Source organism: Lissotriton vulgaris, unplaced genomic scaffold (assembly GCF_964263255.1).
Source record: "Lissotriton vulgaris unplaced genomic scaffold, aLisVul1.2 SCAFFOLD_219, whole genome shotgun sequence".
In the NCBI taxonomy this organism is placed as follows: Eukaryota; Metazoa; Chordata; class Amphibia; order Caudata; family Salamandridae; genus Lissotriton; species Lissotriton vulgaris.
Genome location: NW_028246735.1, coordinates 1936567 through 1958428, shown reverse-complemented (window position 1 = coordinate 1958428; position 21862 = coordinate 1936567). Strand labels below are relative to the sequence as shown.

The following is a 21862-nucleotide window of genomic DNA, read 5'->3' as shown; positions in this document are numbered from 1 at the left end:
CATGGGATTAAAAACTTAGAAATCACAGAAGGGGGAATACGTTTTATGCCTATTATAAGTGAAACTCCAAAGAGCTACAGTGAATGGGGGATCCCCATCTCACATGAAGGAAGTACCCAATATTACAACAAAGGTTTCCCTTATACTGTAGTAATTGTTATATTGAGTGTGTCATGAAAAACAACTCAAAGGTCCAGGTATTCTGAGCCCTGCCATGTGTGCTAATATGATACTCCGTCTGGGCTGGCCCCCCTCAGAGTTGCAGCAGAAGCTGGAACATAAACAGCAACCGGCTGAAGGTCACTTCTCACTGCGGTTGCCTCCGACTGAGGTTTCTGCAACCAGCCTGCATGACCTCTGCCTCAATATCCCTGGAGGGAAGCTACTATTTAGCTAAAGACTGATCATAGGATTTTTATAGTATTTGATTGCTGATTATATCAAAATAAGACAAATGCTCATTGTTGCAAATGCACCAATGTCGATCATCATAGTGAGAAGATATTGATAACATTTTGATACAACCCAAGACAGCAGGTGCAAATGGTGCCGACATTTCTAGTATTTTTTCGCTGCTCTAAAACTTCACGCTTTCTAGGAAAAAAAATTAAAAAGACTGAAATTAGCCATAAAAGTTGAAATTGTAGCGTCCGAAAGGACAACGTGATGGAAATAGGAAAGTCAGAATGGGATTGTCCCAGGGTTCCTGACACATTCTCCAACAGCTATGAGCCACTACGGAGCTCCTGATGGACCTCTCCAGGATCATTGCATGCTGACTATAGGTAAATAAAAAGAGTTTTCAAAGCCAGAAAGGGATACTGGAGCAGCAGCCTTTACCTCTTGGGGTGTTCTGGCCAGACAAAGTCAGTGTTTCTACCATAGCAGAGGATGGGATCTATTTGTATCTCATGTCGAGCACGATCCCGGAAAGTGAGGGAAGCCCGGAGTTGACCCTGGAGGTTCTGCACACAGAGCTGTGGGATTGGCACCACCCGCACCCTGTGCTGCGCCATCCAACAGGCAAGGGGAAGTCGAAGAGCGACTGTGCTTCTTTGACTTCTTCCTGTGCTTCGACTTCCCTGACCCCGAGTGCAAAGACTTCAACGAGGAGTGATGATGATGATGATGACTCCGCGACCAGTCCCTTGACCTCCCACGGGACCAGGACCTGGAGCAGCATGGAGCCAACTGCCCAGTCTCGAGTAACTTATGGGACCGCTCCCGCAAAGTCTTTGGGCATCCCTCGTACACCAGGTGTCATACGACTCGAAAAAGAAGTTGACAAAAGTCGCAAAAAGATTAGTCAAAACTGTACTAGAGGTACCGCTCTTCCCTGATCTGCGCTGGCTAGGGCAGAAAAAGAAAGAACTAATGTCAACGCACGAGTGCGGCGTCTAAGTAGCTACCGCAACGTCATCCCGGCAACCACGATGCAAATGGCGATCGCGGAGCTTACCAACGCCACCTTTCGACGTGCAGGGGTACTGCTGACGAAAAAACTTTCCAGATCCAGTCTGACGCCTGGGGGTAATTCTAAGGTAAGGAATCTATAACTAACATGTTTCTTTCAGATTTACTTTTATATAAGATCTATTTATGATTGCTCAATTTATAAACTTACCTCTTTCTTTAATTAAATCACCTGTAAGAGAAAATGTAGGGAAAACTAATTTAACTTTGTTTTCAGATGTGCAAAATATTTCATCATCAAATACTTTATTCAGAGTTTTAAACCATAAAAGTACATAAACATATACAGTACATATGCAAAACTAAAGATACACAAACTCGATTTACAACACGGTGCTGTGTCATGCCATTAAAAAATTTAAATGATCAATGGAAGTGTACCTTCAAAATGTAATAAATAAAATATTGTATAATTAGTTACAATTGGCATTTAAAAAGATATGTAGGTAAAATACAACAAATAAAGGACACCGATGCTAAGCATCATATAACAAATACATCGGTACTGGGAGACTGAGACAAAGAGAAAGCATAATGCGAAAGCCAATCACTCCAGCACCCTGTATCTGATGGACCTGCTCCAAGGAAGGTACTAGGATACCGCAAAGCAACTAACTGAGAGGATACTGTACAGAGGAACCGTGTGGCAACCTCTAGTAGACGGCATCCAAATTGCTTCCAAAAAGGGATGATCCATGTTTTTCTTGGCCAGGTATAACCAGAACAGAATAAAATAACGTTCACTAGTGACTCATCTGGCTGTTGGCAAACTTGACATACAGTACTTATTGAATTTAGATGGTTCCACTTTGATAATAAAGACATTACTGGTAAAGTTTCCAGGAGGTATTTAAGGTAAAGGGACTTTGCAGCAAATTGGTTAGTAAAATCCAAGAAGGGTTTAAATTGAAAATCAAGGTTAAAATAAAAAAAAAGAGAACTAAGCAACCCTTCGAACACATTCTGGAATTCAGGGATGCCGAGTAGGCCCATGGGTTCCCTAAAGGCGATGTGTACTAGCAAAATTTGGACATAAGATAACCACTTAATTTCAACATGACTGTCCTGTAATACTAGCTCCTCCAAGGGTCCACGATGGTCGGCAAGATCTGCATAGTGTTTCAAACTTCTCCAATAATGTAACAACCTCAATTAGGTCTCATATGTCATTGAATTAAGGCCCAGATCTCGTCTTAATTGTATTAGCGGAGTATTATACAGGAGGTTACTCAGTGCTCTCAAGATTGTATTCTCCTCTACCTCAAGTGCCCCATACTTCGGCCCCCTACAGGGCACTGCCCTTGGATTTAACCCTGGACACCTAGGGGGGGGGGCGTGGCTTTGAAGCCAACGATGGTGGACACGTGAGCTGAGAGCTCCGCACCAGCCAGGTTAATTATCCTGAATATAGGTGACTCCACCAGGTCCCAGCGGCGCAATGCTGGGGGCCCACGTCACAAGAACTATTAGAGGCTGCTGGCGTATGCTGACCCCGAGTAGCTGCTGAGAATTTCCAAACAATCGTAACCAAGCGGAGATCGCTGCAGTAAAATGGTGGCCTGAGGAGAAAAGGACCACAGAACATAGGACGGAGTCACCCGTACCGGACGGCAGCGGTGACCGGCAGGCATATCCAATGGCCTGGAGGCACATTAAAGAAAAACAGACTACATCTGAAGTTGGTGTGATGCCGAGGCTGAGTTTGGGACTGCGAGAACGGCGAGCCTTGAAGTGCGCTCAGACATCACACGGGAGCTGAAAGCCCACAACGGGGAGCAGCGCTGCGGCCTCAGTGAAGAGCGGTGAGTGAAGTACAAGCACCGGGAGGATCGTCAGCCTTGGGGTGGTGCATGAGATGAGCGCTTAGCTGTGAAGTCGGAGGATCGGTTGTGTGCGCTATTGCTTGAAGAGAATGTAGCAGATAATAGACCAGCGGCCCACAGTCGGTGGGAGGCGTATGCTGGCTTGTGCAGAGCTTGCCGAGATCCCCATGGTTCCTGAGGCCTTGTGGAGTGGGGAGAGTCAGGATCAAGGAGCAGGGCCACCTGGACCTGCCTGAAGACGGCTAATATCAGACCTTCCCCCAGCAATTGAGAGGGTTGAGAATCTGCACGATTGAGAGAGGTGTTGCTGCTCGACCTTCTCCACTCACCGTGATCGGTGCCGTTCCATGAGAAGGGGGTTCCGTTCCCTGCACCGCCACCACAAACTGCAAAAACGGGTGAGCTTGAGTACCTTTGGGTTGGCCAGTGAGGTGGAGGAGGGACTATCCTGGGGTGAGTAAGTTTGGAAATTGCATGAAGTACTTTTCTGCAGGATTTGGGCCCAAATTGTCACCCGTCACCCTCCGCTGCTCATAGTCTTACTTGACGTTCCAGTCTGAGTGGGACAGGCACCCACAGACTGGCCGCTGTCTTGAGGTGGGACTGTTAAATTGCTCAACCCTTACCCAACGGCCCCCATGGACTAAAGGTCATTGGTTTGTATCCATCAGTGCGCTGTGTCGACATCGAATAGGGGTACTAGGTAGGTTGGAGTACACTTACTCCTGCGCATCAGACCCTCGCTGCACAGGTCGAGACTTGACCACCAGAGTCAATGTCCTAGAAAGGAGGACAGAGGATGCAGAAGGACGCATTAGGAGGAACAATGTAAGGGTCCTTGGACTTCCGGAAGGAGTGAAAGGATCGGACATGGCCCAATATCTGGAGACATGGCTCCGGGAGGTAGAGGCGCCTGAAGGACTCTTGCGATTCTACACTTTGGAGCGTGTGCACAGAGTGCCAGCCAGATCACCGGCTCCTGGGTGGCCACAGCGAGCTGTGGTGGCCAAATTTCTCCATTTCTGAGACAGGAACCTACTGTTAAAGAGAGCACGAACAGCTGGGCCCTACAAAGTGGATAATACCAAGGTGTTCCTATTCTCAGACTACACGATGAAAGTGCAGAGACTCCATACCTCCTTTTTGGAAGTAAAAAGAGCACTGAGGGTTGAGGGGATTAAGTATGCACTGATGTTCCAGTCTAAACTCAAAATAATGCTAGATGGGAAAACTCATTTCTATGAGGATCCCAAGACGGCCTGGGAATGGGTTGAGGCCTACAGAACAGAGGGTAATCCTAGACCGCGCTCGGAACACAGACCTGAATCGGTAACCCACGAGAAACGACTGAGGAGACGACAGACGATAGACCACAATGAAACCAAGTGCTCCTAAGACAGCAATAGAAAGAGCAGAAGCACTGAAGGCCATGTCTGTCATGATACGTAGCAGAGACGCCTCCCTGGACAGGGACTCGGAAGCGAAATATAGAACTGAGAACTCTGAGACTGATGACTCACACGTTGATAGTGGTTCTATGCCTGTAGTGACTCCTCAAACGGCTGATGAGCTCATGTGACCTGTGATAAGTTTCTCTCTTTCTATTTTATGTTTCTGCTCTGTTGGGGAATGGTTGGGTGGGCATCTGGGTGGGCGTACCTGGGTGGGGTTAGAACGGCCCGCCAGGCTGTGACGCCTTCCTGCCTCTTTCACTATTAAATAAGCTGAGAGGGAAGACCACGCTTCCCCGTAGGCACTGGTACTCGTAGCCTGGTGCCTTAACTGCCTGTTGTAGGTAACTGTTATGCAGTATTACTGTAAGTTTGGGAAGCTGACAGTTGTCAGACCGCTTGTGGGTTGGGGAGTTTTATGGTTGGGATTGTTGCTATACACCGGATGATCTGGCATGATTTTGTGGGCGGATGGGGGATGGAAGGAAGGGGCTGTACATGCTAATTGCTGGCAATGCTGATCGAGTGGAGGAGTATAGATTTCTAACGTGGAATATTAGAGGTATGGGTTCATCCTTGAAACGCTAGAGTATCCAGAATTATATCAGACGCAGGGGTGCACATGTGGTCCTCCTACAGGAGACGCACCGTACGGAGATCAAGGTTACTATACTCAGACGTAGGTGGAGAGGACAACTCTTTAAAACCACGTACTCGGCCTTTGCAAGGGCGTGCTAATATGGATCCACCCGGGGGTTCCCTTCTCCCTCACTCAGAAAATAATAGACACAGAGGGGAGGTTTGTAGTTATCAACAGCACTTTAAATGGGAAAGAGATAGCGCTATGCAGTGTGTATGCACCTAACTGGGAGCAGCTTCCCTTTCTCAAAGCATTTATTGGGTAAATTGGCAGGAATATCACATGGAAACTTAGTAGTGGAAGAAGGCTTCAATTGTGTGTATGATGTGGAGTAGGATCGATCGACTCCTCCACTAAAGGGTACGGCGAAGGTTCTTCGTAGCTGGACTGCGGGATGGGGCTTGCTGGACATATGGAGGTTACAAAATAAACAACGCAGATAATACTACTATTATTCACATTTATATGATTTACACACAAGATTGGATATTGTCCAATGTGGTGACGGGAGGAATGTCTGGGTAGATCTCTTTCTGATCCTAGTCCCCTACTCTTGCGATTTACACCCACCCCTGAGAGGATCCCCATTCCCTTGTGGTGGTTGGACCCAGCGTTGTTGGAGGATGATGGTTTCTGCCAACTCCTTTCTGCAGCTTTGGGACACTACTTTGCCGAAAATCAAGGGACAGCAAGCTCCCCATTAGTGGAATGGGAAGTGTTTAAAGTGGTGATCCGGGAACACTGTATGGGACAGAAGGTGGGGATCTGAAGGATGGTGACCCAGGAACTAGATGACTTAGAAGGACACATCCTGACACTGGATAGGGAAATTGCAGGTGATTCTGGTTTGCAGGGTAAATTGGCAGAAGTGAAAAGCCTCTATAATTTCACATGGGATAGATTGAGGGCATTAGACCACAAAACCTACCAATTGAAACAGCACATGGAGGGAGGTAAAGCTGGACGATTGCTGGCCTGGTTGATTAGGCCGGAAAGTAGAGGTACAACTATCCCCATTATAACGGATGCACAGGGCCAGATAATTTCCTTTCCAAGGGCTATTAAAGCTGCGATTCATTCCTATTATGAGTCGCTTTATGGGTTGCTGGAGGTGAGCCGGGAGGGTGAACCCCTTTTATATCTCGAAGGCTTGAGACTGCCAAGCTTAGACCGCGACACTGAAACCTTGTTGGCACTACCAGTTACAGCAGGAGAAATTAGAATGGCTAACAGAGATATGGCTGGAGGGAAAACACTGGGACCTGATGGCCTCCCTGCTGAATTTTACGCTACCTTTGTAGATATTCTAACCGCAAAACTAGCACAGGTGTATGCCATTGCACTTAAAGAACAGCTACTGCTGCCCTCAATTAATAATGCCTGAAACCAAAAACACACATGCCCAATTGACTGAGTTTTGACTACTATCCATGTTAAATATGGATTGTAAGATACTGAGCAAGGCGCTGAGGACTAGGCTCTTACCTCATATGAGGTGCTTGGTTCATGAGGACCAGAAAGGTATTATTCCTACATGATCCACGTCCAACAACCTTCGGCGACTGTACCACGTCATGTTCCATTCGGATATAGGGAACTTCCCAGATGCACTAGTAATTGTGATAGATTTGGAAAAAGCTTTTGATTCTTTACGCTGGGATTTTTAACTAGCAGTAATGGAGAAAATGCTGATGGGAGAAGGATGGCAGAAGGGGATTTGTCTTCTATACACAAAACCTTGAGCACGTATGCGTACTGGCCACGTAATATCGACTCTGTATCTCATTCATAGAGGCACCAGACTGGGCTGTCCCCTGTTGCCCCAGATTTTCGCACTAGCGATGGAACCACTGGCGGAACACTTTAGACAAGAAGGGAGTATATTGGGGATACCCCTGGAAGGGCCGAACACATTATATAGCTATATGCTGATGATGTGTTAATATATTTGCGGGTTGGCCTCAGTGGGATCCACACAGCGATACGCATATTGGAAGAATTTGTGGGACTCCCTGGTCTATGCTTGAATCGGCGGAAAACATCTGTGTTACCGCTGCACCCGGCTCTCCAGAGGCCACCAGTATTACCGCCTGGCCTAGAATAAGCTTTGGTCTCCTTCAAATACTTGGGGATACAGATTTATCACACACAAACTGATTTATTTGACGGTAATTTAGGGGGTGCCTTGAGAACACATCGGGCGAATGTGGCCTTCTGGCGTACGCTCAAACTTCCAGTCATGGCTCGCATGGCATTATCCAAAACGGTAAAACTGCCACGACTTTTATATTACTTTGTCAACCTGCCAGTTGTGGTGCCCAAACACTGGTTCCAGACTCTCGTTGGGATAATGCGGGATTTGGTGTGGGATGGTGGTCGGAATAGAGTGTCGCTGCAGACCATGAGGCTCCTGTTGGCGGGCGGACTGGGGGCCCCTGACTTTGAGGCCTACTATCTGGCGGCTCAGCTTCAGTGGCTTGCTATATGGTTGGATGGGAGAGACCTGTCTACATCATTCAATCAATCAATCAATCATAACACTTGTATAGCGCACTACTCACCCGGCAGGGTCTCAAGGCGCTTGGGGAAGGGGTCCGCTACTGCTCGAAGAGCCAGGTCTTGAGTTGTCTCCTGAAGGCGAGATGGTCCTGGGTCCACCGAAGATGGATGGGGAGGGAGTTCCATGTCTTGGCCGCCAGGTAGGAGAAGGATCTGCCACCGGCGGTGGCTCTTCGTATGCGTGTCACGGCAGCGAGAGCAAGGCTTGTAGAACGTAGCTGATGGGTGGGCGTGTAGAAGGTCAGGCGGTCGTTGAGGTACTTGGGGCCCAGGTCATGGAAAGATTTGTGTGCGTGGGTGAGGAGCCTGAACGTGATCCTCTTGTTGACGGGGAGCCAGTGCAGGTCCCTCAGGTGGCCGGAGATGTGGCTGCGTCGGGGGATGTCCAGGATGAGTCGGTCGGAGGCGTTCTGGATGCGTTGGAGTCTTTTCTGTAGCTTGGCTGTGGTTCCGGCATAAAGGGCGTTTCCGTAGTCCAGTTGGCTGGTGACGAGTGCCTGGGTGACCGTCTTCCTGGTTTCGGTCGGGATCCATCGGAAGATCTTGCGGAGCCCCTAAGACTATACACATGTCTCTGCTCCCTAGGTTGTTTAATTGTCGTCAGAGAATTAATCGAATGGGGGTGTTGCTCTCTGTGGCGGCGACTTGCTAGGATAGATGCATAGCACGTTCCAAGGGAACCCTGCTCTACGCACCCGGTATTCCACTTACAGGTATCCCTCAGGTGGGAAGAGGTCCTCCTCTTACTGACCGACAATTGGTGGGATGGGAAGAGGCGGGCATACGGACAGTTGGTGATTACTACAGAGATGGCAAATTGCTACCGTTAGATGAGTTTCTTGAATATCACAAACTCCCACCAGTACAATTTTAAACTACCATATAATTTGAGGGGCGATGACAGAATTATGGGTATATCAGAGAATGAACTGGGTACCCACCCCACCCTACAGGCACTATTGACTCTGGGTTTGGCAGGGCATTTGGTTAAACAGTTGTATCTGGCAATAAGGGAACTAGCTTCACCATTATTGCCTAGACTGCTAGAGCGATGGGAGAGCATGCTAAATAGACAATTGACTGAGAAAGAATGGGGGAGGGTTTTGGGCGGTCCAAAATAATATCCCGGAATGCAGCTTTTAAACTAGTGCAATTTAACATTATACACAGAACTTACCTTACTCCACATAGGTTAAATGTGGTATATGGCAGGGAGGACCAGGTTGTGCTTGGTGCTCACAACTGGATGCAGACTTCGATCATATGATTTGGTCCAGTGGGGAGCTAGTAGACTTCTGGTGCATAATTGTGGGTATGCTTAATGGTGTCTTCTCTAGATCACTAGCGTGTTCCCCGGAGATTTGTCTGCTGGGGTTATTTCCAAGACCCAAGCCACAGAGAATAGGGCATAGGATTATAGACTTGGCTTTCATCCTGGCCTGACTACGGATAACTCTTGGGTGGACAAAACATGCCCCGCTGGTGGTGGCTTGGGAGGAGGAGGTTACCCGCTGGGCTAGAGCAGAGGAACAAGCTTTGTTCAAGAAGATAGGATTACAAAACGGCATAAACCGCTGGCAGAACCCTGGGCTGATACGGTGAAAATGTGGGAACAAAGACACACACCGGATCAGACCCATATTTCATCCTCGACTGACTCCGACGGATAGCTAGAAGTATTTACTTAGATACCATGAGCCTTCACTTTCCCCTATCTATGTTGGGACCTGCTTCCCCCCGCCCCTCTTTTGTTAGACACTGATGGAGATTCTTTAAATGACAATCGTATTTTAAATGCACAGACCTCTGGTGGCTAAGATTTAGTTGGAGTCGAAAGTTTGTTTTGTTTTGTATGGTTTATCTTTTTTTGAATGCCGTCTTTTATCAGCCTGGCACTGATTGAGCATATACTGCAGAGATGGTAAGGTAGACAACAACCATATGTATATGGACGACAAGATACAAAATGAGATGCTCACCAGCTCACCACTGAATAGGAGTTAATAACAATTGACTGTTACAAAGATTCTTGTATCCGCCAGGAATTCTTGCCTCCTGTAATATTGTTTGTGTATGCGATACTGAGCTTAAAACTTAACATTGCCTTGCAGGGTGCACCTGAAATATTATCCTATCTGTAATCCAAACGTGCTGTAGTGAACGTGCTCTTCTTCAGTAACTGTGCTGGTTTATGTATAAATGGCAATAAAAAAGATATTTTAAAAAAAAAACTCCGGACACCTAGAGTACCGGAGAAATACACCTGGTCCTGGATATCCAATAATTTCTTAAAATTGCAGCCGAGTGCGGAGTTAAATTAGGCTGCTCTTCTCAACATGTGGTTAAAAAAAAGAAAAAGATCAATCTGTTATTGCTCAGTTCATTAACTTACCTGTTGCTTTAATTAAATCACCTATCTGAGAAGCTATAGAGAAAACTAATGTAATCTTGCTTTGAGGAAGTGCAATTTATTTCTACATTGCCCACTGGTGAAACTAGACAGACAAAGAAAACTCAGAACGAGTAGCATTATCTATCTGAGGGGATTTTCTAAATATTCTAATTTATTTTTGAAACATTATGAAAATGTGATATTCATAAGATATTTCTGTTCACATAGTCATAAATAGTTTATATGTTTGACCTATCACATTTATGATTATTATACTTTTATATAGCCCTTCAATTATTGGCATGGTTTGTTGAAGTATATGACATAAAGTTGTCTGTCACTATAGTAGTTAGGGTGTTTGTAAAATAGTAATAAATTCAATGTAGATTATAAAAATGCTTCAAATATATGTAACAAACAAAATGTTAATGATGTAAACCTCAAATTTCATTTGGAAATTCTTTCTTTAGATGTACTATAATTTGGAAATTATTTTCCTAGATATGTCTGCTCAAATAGCAAACAAATGATTTTTGAACTTGAAAATGGTCATTAATGAATATTTTTAAGATGGAGTCGAAGAGTCTAAATTGAGTAAAAACCCTTGATGTGTGTCTTAGTGTTTGGTGTTGGGGTGCAGAGTGGGACTTGCTTTTCACACTTTTTAGGGGACTTATGGTTTTGTGTAAAGGAAACACAGTTCAGCTAATAGTCCCTGTGCAGCACAAAATAGAGTTCTCAACTTTATCAAAAGCAAATGATGCATGACAAGCAGTAACAATATACAGACAAGTTTTTTAACATACGTACTCTTACTTAAGTAGATGTGTCCTTGCCCTCACCCTTATTTCAATGCAATTTCACATACCTTTTTCTTTCTGAAGAGTGTCTGAAAAAGGATGACAAATGTATTACTTGTGCAGATTAAATACTTCATTGCTAAAAATGTAAAAGGCAAACTTGCAAGAGTTGTTCCATGCTTATGGCAACTGTGGTCGGGTGAAATTCTCACAATTCAAGCTATTCACAAAAATTGTTAAAAATGATGAGATTGAAAATGCCCACCACAATAAGCATTCAACAGTCAGGATTGAACAGAACAGTTGTATGTGCATTTGGAACATTGCAAGACCTACAACCATGTGCATCTTTTTAGAGGCTGTGTAAAACCTTTGGGCATTCGCCCACATTTAGCTTACATGATGCCTTCATAATGTGATGCAGAAAAGATATTTTTAAATAATGTCACATATTACTACTTTAAATCATAAGCATTGGACTATCCCTTCATCATAGGTCTGTCTCTGCCTCACTCTTTTATTTGTTTCTTATTTATGCCATAACCACAGGTAATGCTTATGTCCACTCACATTGGCAGCAATAAGGTATAACCTGTGGGCCAAGCCTACATTGCTCAGATGTGTCCGTTGTGGAATTCTGGAATATTTCAGAAGCTTGTCATCATCAACAAACCACTTTATTCGGTTAAGTTAAAACCATAAAAGTACAGACACAAAAATACAAACATATATGTGCAAAAGTACTAAATACAGTGTCAACAATATAATGCAATCTGGCAGTAACAGTCTATGTGCAAAAGACGTGATACAGTACTAATCAGGTAAAGGGCATTCCAGGGCAAAAGTGATAGTGCATCCAAGAAATTTGATATGGACCTCGTTAAAAATATCAATCATTATTTTTTTTTTTTTTAAGATAAAAGCAAATGATCTAAAACCTCATTAATTATGGGCTATCCTTGCAGCTATTTCTTGACCTAACAGCTGCCATAAGGAAACTGGCTATATAGAAGATCTCCTTGGGGTCATTTAGTAGCTGTAAATATAATAAGGCTGGCTTTACTTGGATAAAACCCTTTCTTTTTAGTAATGGGAAAAGAACCCTCTTTCTGATGTCACTATACAAGTCGCCGAACATTATTAGGTGCATTGTATCCTGGACTGAAAAGTTGTCACAGGTGCATGGCCCTAACTCGTTCAGTCTGCACCACCCCTTGGAATTCAGAAGCTTGTCAATGAAGAAAAGGAAATGGATGCTGTTCAGCTGCCTACCCTTGTACTAATCCTACACTAAGATTTTATTATGCTTACTTAAATTGAAAAGAAATGCTAAAATTAAAGTCAGTATAAAAATGTGAATCTTCAGCTACTAGGTATCAGGGTAGCTAAGTAATACAGCAGCATTATCTAATACTGAAAGGAAGAAGTCTGATTGGGGTTTCTGATTATGCCATTCAAGAGACGGGGGAATGACAAATCATTGCAATGTCTGATATTTTCAGGGATACAGTCGAACTCCAACCCCCCTTTCATTGATGAGTAACACACTCAAAACCACTAAGAAACAGGACATGTATTTAAAAATATTTATTTTAAACGTATAACTCAATACATAAACTCTGAATGTTAACAATACAGACTATAAAAAGTAGTAAATACTGTCATGGTGAGATGAAACAGCAGGAACATTTCTAACATGGATGCTGAGTCCTTATCACCCTAACTCCCTCTTGCTTTTTTGAGGTGATATGCTAAATTTGCTAGAGCAGGAAAGAGTGAGTCTCTTCTTGAGTTTCTAAAATGGTTCACACAGCATGGCTTTGTTATGGAATAGCAAGTTAGCTATTTCCTTTCACAGCCTAGCAACTTGTACAAGGCTGGAACGTAAACAGTGACCAGATTAAGGCAACTTATCCCCAGTGAGACCTCCAATTGAGATTTGTGCTGCAATCCTGCATTACTTTTGCTTCGAAAGCCAATAGGGGAATTTCAGATATTCGTGATATCATATATATGGTCATAAAAGACTCTACGAACATTGGTCAATAAAAATGCAAGCTAAGCAAATTATTTTGTCTTTCACTATTGACGTTAAGGGAGAAAGGAATGGTTAAAAAATAAAAAGGTAATAGCTGCCCTTTGGCACAATTTTCTTCATTGTATCTCCCAAAAGTAGGGAACAGTCTCTTATTTTGCACTGGAAGGTATTTATGCATTTCTACTTTTTCCAAATCAATGATGATGATGTCATGAAACATTGATGAAATCCAAGTGTTAATGCCAGTTGATGGTAAGTACTTGGTTGAATGACATAGGAATGGCCTATAAATTTACCTTATACTCTTGATTCAGTAATATCTAATGGGGTGGATGTGCATATGCAGTGGAATAGATCATTAATGTCCAGAAATCCCAGCCAATCTGTATGTCTCCTTTGAAAAAAAGGTTATCTACAATAACAACCCTTTTATAAATAATTTGAAGAAATCTATAAGATACATTGATGATGCCTTTTTGATTTGGCACGGTTCCTGTGGTTGAATAGATAAAACAATAACTTTCAATTTACTATTGACTACCATAACCAGTCAATAAGCTTTCTTAATTTAAATATTAGTTATGACTCAGAATCTTTATCATTTAGTCTATATACACAACCTACAGCTAGGAACACACTTTTGAAATACACGAGTTATCATCTTCGTAATCTGAAAGTTAATCTCTCTTTTGGTCAGTTTTTGAGGATCAAACGCAACTATATCTAAAGGAAAGACTATTTCAAAAAGGCTAAAAATCCTCAAGTCCAAATTGGTTTTGAGGGGTTATCCTTACTTTTTTGTGAAACGCTCATTCAATTGCGCCTGGTACTATGATCGTGATGCCTTGCTCAAAGTAAAAGAACATCAGGGATCTGATCAAAGAGACTAACTTGTGTGACCACATTTGGAACAGAATCCAACAGAATAAAAAAGAGTATAATAAAAAATTGGCATTTAATACAGAAAGTGAACACACAGAGAGATAAACAATTGTTTGCATTTTAAAAATCTAAGAGATCATCTGGTCAGGGCTTACGACACTTGTGAACCTAATTAATTACAACAGGTTTGGGGCTTGACACCTGTAGTGGGTCATTATCCGAGTGGCCATTGTACAGCTTGTGCTACCACATCAGTAGTAAAAATATGTATTATCAATGATAAAAAGTGGATTTTGAAACATCATTCAAACTGTCTGTCAAAGAATGTAATGTATTGCATTGGATGTCTGTGTTCACTGTACTACATGGAAAAAACAACAGAAGAAGTTAAGAAACATATCATTCAACACCAGTCGCGTGTACGTTGTAAAATAATTACTGCATCCCTAGTTGAACATTACATGAGTATGGCTCCGGCCCGAATGAGATGAAATTGTTTGTACTAAAGGTGGTTAAATGTTCTAGACGTAGATGTGATATTGATCACCTGCTCACACTGAAGGGAAACAGGTGGATCTGGTCAGCCAAAACTGTGGAGAAAGGACTTAATTTACATGTTGAATGGCAGACACTTGCCGCCTTATAACTTAATGGTATTGTGGCAGTATTGAGGAACCTTATCTGATTTGGTGAGTACCTTAATGTGCCCTTGTGCTTTTTTGTTTTCCACTATCATGTATGTTCAGGCCATTGAGAAAAATATCTCCTTATATGAGATCTGGAGCTCTTGTTGTGTATGTTTAGTTTTAATTTCATTTATCATTATTATTATTATTGTTTTAATATTGTTCTAATTGGATGTTCAGTGGGCCATTTCTTGTCTGTAGTGATAAACTGTGAATTATATCTTTGGTCCCAAGTCAAAATGGCCACCATTTTTAGTTCCACTGCGGTGTGTCCGTGAAGATTTGTTGCTGCTTTGATTATAGATGCAGTACTTTTTTGGAATCTCGGTATTAACAGTAACTGTTGGGAGTTTTGTGTGAACACAGCTTTTTGGGAGACCACCACACACTGGTTTGGTATATTACGCTGGTAATATCAAGATGGCGGACTCTTTTGTGCCGCCTGGGCACAAGACCTACTAATTGTGCACGTTAGCTCCCATTCTAGCTGGAGAATAGAAGCTTGTTCTGGGGCTTTTTTTGCCGATACAACCTGCCATAGAGTTTTGTCTACTTCGTTAAAATAAGAAATCAGTATTTTTAAGGGGAGATTTAAAAAACTGAATATCAGTAGAGGAAGAATTTACATCTCCACTAAAGAGACTCGGCCTACTATTGTCAGAGGTAATAGCGACAATTTTTTTAAACATTTTAAATTTTATTGAGCGTTTTTATGTAGTTTAATTGAAACAGTTGAGAGAGATCTGCGTTGACAAATAAGCCCAGATATCTAATAAGTCTTAATGGCTGATTTATTATTATTTTTTTAACTTTATTTGTCATTTTCTGAAGAAAAAAAAACAGATGCAGTACAACATCACTTGATAAGGGATGTATGACGTTACAACGCATGCTTTTACCACGCATGCTGTTACAACTCAAGTATTACAACGCAAACCTTTACAACGCATCACACTTGGGGGTGCTGGATAGTGAATAGTTTAATTTACTATTCCAACTCCAGTCCCCGTGGACACTAGGGAAGGTGTTGGATAGTAAATTAAAACTATTCCCTATCCTAGAGCGCCCACCAGTGTAATGCGTTGTAAAGGTTTTCGTTGTAATACTTGTTTTGTAACAGCACTGCGTGGTAAAAGTTTCGGTGTAAAGGATGTTTCCCCTTGATAAGTCATGAGCTCCGAAATATGACACCGCGCAGGGTGTAATAGCATTCCCAAAAACAGCCATGCACAAAAACAGTGGGTGGTGAAGAGGCAGCCGGCATTCCGTTCAGGCAATGATGTGGTGGCACTATGTCACCGTATTGTCCGCTCCACTGGCCATGACCAGAAGCCCGATGGGAGCTCCAGAATCAAAGGTGCAGCTATGACCAGAAAGGGAATGGGCAGAAGTCAGGCAGCTGCCAGCACCAGGGAGCGCGGGAGCGACAACAGCAAGGGGAAAGAGCAGGCAGCGCATGCATGGGGTGGGAACAAAGGGGGAGATCAGGTATTGGCCGCCTCCGCGGCCGCCGCGGGCCCAGGGGCAGCAGGGAGCGCAGGAGATACAGCACCACTCGAGGAGGATCGGGCGAGGAGATAGGCAACCAGGGGACCCCAAATGTACACAGGACGCGATTTAGCAGGCATCAGATCCCAAAATTCGGAAAGGAGAATTTGACAACGGGATGCATCTGCAAGCCAGTCCGCAGCAACCGGGACGGGCCGGCGACCCCAGCACATCGCAACCCTGCATCTCGCCAGCAGCAGGAGCATAGCTATGAGCCAACGGGATGCGTCTGGACACGGCTTCACAAGTCCGAGAAGACATAGGAGGGGGTCAGGGCCCACAGCGGCGCCTGAGATTTCAGATGTTGTAGAGCAAACCTCCATCCAAAACCTCTGCACCCTCGGGCAGAGCCAGGACAAGTGAGCGAAGTCAGCAGCTGGCGCCGAGCATCGCCTGCAGGAGTCCTCCGTACTCAGTCCCAAGAGATGAAGAAACGCCGGATTGCGATAGAACCTATGCAAGAACTGGAAATGAAACAAGCGGAGCCGGTAATTCGGGGAGAGCTTGATCTGATTTCAGCAGTACGACCAGTCTGCGTCGGAGATGTCCATGCCGAGGTCTGTGCTCCACGCATCCCTCGCCCGGGTTGATGAGATGGGGGAGGCTTCCAGCGTGAAGGCATGTAATCTGTGACAAGCTTACGTGGGGACTCCGAAGTATATACGAAGTCCAGTGCCGGGAAAGTGGGCGGCGGGCTTGGGAAGGTCGGGTGCAATTTCCGACAGGTGGCACGCAGTTGATAGAATAGAAGCGTATCCATCAAGGAGGGGGACTCAGGGAGAGTGTAAAAGGAATCATTCGGATGCAGATCCACAATGGTGTTTAGTCCACGAGATGCCGCGTGGCAAGACATGCTGGACTACTGCAAGGGCGGAAAGGCCGGGTGATTGATGATGGGCATGGCGTTAGTGGATAGAAGGGAAAGACCTGATAGACGGCAAAGGTATAGCCATGCCCAGCGCAGCATCTCAACTGTGTTTATCTCCACCCGGGGACAAACCGCAGGAGCGAAAAGTGCCGTGGATAGAGGCCAGGCAGAGGTGACATCAAGCTCCACTGCCACGTGGTGCTGGTAAGGGATAGGATGCAACCAAAAATGAAGGAAACTAGCCTTCGTACAAAGAGTGTACAATTTAAAATCCGGAGCGCCCAGCCCGCAAGCCAACATAGGCAAAGTGAGAACATCGTAAGCGATCCTGTGTTGTCGCCCGGTCCAGACCAGCGACACAATTAGCGACCGAAGAGGGCGAAAGAAATAGGAAGTGAGAAGAATAGGTATGTTAGAAAAGAGGTAAAGGAATTTGGGGAGTACCACCATCTTGGCTATGGCTACACGGCCCGCCAGGGAGAGTGGGAGCCGGCTCCACTGGGGGACCCTAGACTCTAGCCAATCCACCGCCCGGCCAAAGTTGGAGAGCCAAAGCTCGTCCGGGTCCCTGCACAGCCAAAGCCCCAGATAGTGTGTGGGGCCAGCCACCCATTCAAAAGGGTAATCTGACGCAAATGAGTGAGTGGCGTCAGTCAGGGGAAAGAGCACTGATTTGTTCCAATTAATCTGAACGCCCGATAGGCTGCTGAACCGGATCACCTTCAACACCAAGGGACTAAGATTGTCTTGAGGGTGCAGAACATAAAGAGTAACGTCGTCGGCATACATGAAATCCATAAGGGAGCGAGATGAAAAACTGATACTCCTGTGGGTATGGTGCTGCCGCAGCCGGGCAGCCAGGGGTTCCATTGCGATAGCGAAAAGCATGGGCGAGAACGGACACTCCGGCCTGGTACCGCAAGAGATGGCGATGGGATCCGACATCAGTCCATTTACCCGAAGTCAAGCCGTCGGAGCAGTGTAGAGTAAACTAATATTCTGCAGACAGTGGGCACTGAAACCCATTCAGGATAGGACATAAAAAAGAAAGGGCCATTCCAGGGTGTCGAATGCTTTCGTGGCGTCGAGCAACGCCGCTACAGCCGGAAAGTCGGGGTTCATTTGGTGCAGTACAGAAAAGATGGTACGAAGATTATGTGAGGTGGCCCTGCCCGGAATGAAGCCTGATTGATCGGGCAGAGCAATGGTGGGCATCAGTTATAGAAGACGGGAGGCAATCAGTTTTGCAAAGATCTTGTCGGCAATAATAAAGAGGGAGAGGGGGCGGTAGGAGTCGCAGCGATCAGCAGGTTTTCGGGCTTGAGAAGCCAGTAGGGCCTCACGGAGAGACGTTGGGAACACACCCATATTGAAGGATTCATTGAATATTGCGGCAAGATGCGGGACCAAGAGAGCGGCGAACGCTTTATAAAAGGCTGCGGACAAACCATCCAGGCCAGGTGCCTTGTCGCTGGGGAGGCTGCTAATTGCTGCCAGGATCTCCTCCCTCGAGAAGGGCTCATCGAGAAACTTTCGATGGTAGTCCGCTAGCCAGACCAAGTCTATAGACTCGAAGTATTGGTCAAAAAAATCCGCCGAGGAGGGGGAAGAGCCCGTGGAGTATAGGTTGGAATAAAACTTAGCAAACCGGGTCCTGATTTCCTCCGAGGACGTGGTGCAATCCGGGCCACCGTCGCTGAGGGCGGTAATGTATGAAGCTGCTCGCGGGGGCTGCAAAAGGTTGGCGAGAGTGCACCCAGGATGATCCCCCTCCCCGAAGCGGCGGGCACGGCCCTCTCTGCCCAAAAAAGACAGCTCACGACCCACCTCATCAGAGTATTTGGTGTGTTTTTGGCGCAAATGCACAAGCATTTCAGGGCTGGGACTGAGAAGCAGAGCGGCGTCCAAGTCACAGATCTCACCCTCCAGACAAGCAAGCGCAGAATGAATAGACCTGAGGACGCCCGATTGCTTGGAAATAAGTTCAGCATGAATAAACACTTTAAAGCTCTCCCAGAGGGTAGAGGCAGAGTCGACCGATCCCACTTTGAGCTAAAAAAAGGTAGTGATGGAGGACTGAATTTCGTCATAGAATACCGCGTCTCTAAGGGCATTCGGGGAAAGACGCCAGGAGAAAGGCCGACGCTGAGAACCAGGTGGCCGAAGGATGAGCAGGACTGGCGCGTGATCGGAAAGGGTGCGAGCAATATGAGTGGCATCAACCGTCCAGGACAGTACGTCTGGTGAGGTGACCCAGAAGTCTATTCTCGACCAGCAGCCCTGCACCCAGTAATACAAGTACCCTGCCTGGCGTCCGGGCTCAGATGGCGCCAAACATTCGAGAGCGCATTATCGGCGAGGATAGAAGACAGAGCGGAGGCGGCCTGCGGGCTAGCCCGGGAGACACCCGACCTGTCAAGCGCTGCGGAGAGGGTAACATTAAAATCCCCACCCGAGATAACTGCAACAGGACCGCAAGAGGAAATCAAGAGCCAGATGTGGTGGAAAAAGTCGGGGTCGTCAGAGTTCGGGCCATACACTGCGGTTATGGTAACCGGTTGCGCTAGCAGGAGGCCATGTAAGATCACTTATCTACCCACAGGGTCTATGCAGGCCTTAGAGGTTTGCCAAGGAAGGCCGCGGTGCTGCAAAATGGAGACCCCTCTGGCATAGGAGGAGTACGTTGAGGAGTGGGTCTCTCCCCAGTAGCATGCCAGGAGCCAAGAAACGGAGCTGGGAGTAAATGGGTTTCCTGCAATAGACAAACATCCACGCAGTGGCGCTGTAAATGAGTATGGGTTAGGCGGGCCTTACGATAGTCATTCAGGCCTCGGACATTCCATGTCCAACACTTCAAATTAGCCATGAGGGGACGTAAAAAAGCAGACACCACTTGGGGAGGAGCGCAGCAGGGAGACTAACCAGGCCGCACGGCTGGGGACTGCGGAGCAAACTGGGATCCAATGAAGGGAGCATGACAGCCTGCAGCCCGATGTAAAACAGGCCACTCCGGGGGAGGCAGGATCTCGCACCTGTGGAGCAGAGGACTAGGGCCGTAACAGGAGCGCCAGTGTGATGCTGCAGAGGGGTGAAAGGAGCCAAGCCAACGCCACGGCTATCAGGCGCCGGACCACATCGGGGAGCCACCCAAGCCAGACAGAAATGAGCAGAGTTGCAAGCGCAACATGGCATATATCATGGAGCATTCACAGCTAAACAGAGGCAACATAGAGACAATTAGACAGGTCGACCATCCCACAAGGAAACAACCCCACCCCAATCCCCTTCCCGCAACAATGCACTCACCGAAGAGCAAAGGGAGAAGTAACCTCAAACATGGCATAGCAGGAGCAGAAGCACATCCGGTAACACAGAGCATCAATAAGCAAGCTGCGCGACAAAGCCTCAGTTTTATCAAGAGAACAAAACCACCAACCCACCGATCAGAGATAACCCCAAACCTGGCATGCCAGGAGCGTCAGAGCGTGCAGGAACACAGAGCAACAGTTAAAGAACAATGTAATGGAGCCACAAAGGCGACCAAAGAACAAGACCCCCCGCCCACCCCCCACAGTTCACAGACCTAGGTCCGCACAAAACAGAACAAGCAGAAAAAACTCCTGTTTCCCCCCTCCACCTCCCACTCCAACCCCCCAATCAGGTTGAGAAACCCCCCCACCCCAGGGACCCCAAACTTGGACAGGGAAGCAGAACAAATGAGTTGGGAATCATCCCTGGTGGGGAATGGCAGGACTCGGCGAACACCCCCGCGGTAAAGCAGGGTGGCCAAGCTCGAGAAGGACAGCAGACTATTAGCAAGCGAAGAGCTATCAGTATGTCAAGACTGCCCAGGCACCACAAACATAGGCAAAGGTAAAGTCTATCTGTGGCGGAGGAGATACAAAGAACGAAAAGGGCTGCGCCCGGCAACGACATACCATCTGAGAGTACATTATACACAATGTAACAAAAGGGAGAGGTTCCAGGAGCAGCAGGAATGAAGAAGAGATGGGGAAAGGCGAGGCACAACCCCGGTCAGCAGAGGAGGAGCAAATAGCAATAGCAAAAATAAGGAGCATAATGTAGCCTGCAAAGCCCATCAGTCATTGTCACTCAGCTGGTTGGTAGCCTCGCGTGAAGATCCGGCAGGAGAGTGTCTGGATTACTTGTCCAGGCACTTGGCAAAAGCGAGGGCTTCCCTTGGGTCAGGGAAAATCAGCGTTTTAGTGCCTTGGTGAACACTCAGTTTTGCCGGATAAGCTAGGGAGTAAGAAACCTTGTCCTTCTGGAGGATTTTCTTGGCTGGTAGGAATTCTCTTCTTGCAGCTTGCACTGACATGGTGTAGTCGGGATAAAAAGAAAGAGTGTTGCCCTGGTGGGTGATAGTTCCCCAGTCCCTGGCCGCCCGGAGGATGGCATCACAGTCGCGGAAATTCAATATTTTAGCCACAATGGGGCGCGGGGGCATGCCAGGTCAAGGGTGTGGCCCCAGCGAGCGATGTGCCCACTCCACCAACGAAGAAGAATGAGAGGACGTCGCCAAACAGCTCTCTGCGGAGGTCATCCATGTAGTCCTCTATCTTAGAGATATTTGTGGATTCTGGAAGACCCATCAGGCGGAGGTTGCTCTGACGGGAGCGCGCCTCCAGGTCCTCGTTCTTATCATGGATGATAGCCAGGATTTTGTCCATCTGGAGTAGCT

At 46.2% G+C, this 21862-nt stretch overlaps 1 protein-coding gene across 12 annotated transcripts in view; it reads right to left on the bottom strand.

The window, feature by feature from the left end:
• Window positions 1-21862, bottom strand: part of LOC147665765 (butyrophilin subfamily 1 member A1-like) — a 523821-nt gene that overhangs the window by 221584 nt on the left and 280375 nt on the right. For 8 of the 12 annotated variants that reach the window (XM_086949524.1, XM_086949523.1, XM_086949528.1 and 5 more), the window contains 2 exons: window positions 11207-11227; window positions 1625-1645 (listed from right to left, as the gene is read on the bottom strand). The exons of 1 other annotated variant lie outside the window; for it this stretch is intronic. In XM_086949524.1, coding sequence (XP_086805650.1) covers window positions 1625-1645; window positions 11207-11227 — 42 coding nt within the window. The remainder of the gene's footprint in view (window positions 1-1624; window positions 1646-11206; window positions 11228-21862) is intronic. 3 more of the 12 variants (XM_086949529.1, XM_086949533.1, XM_086949526.1) reach the window with 2 other exon arrangements.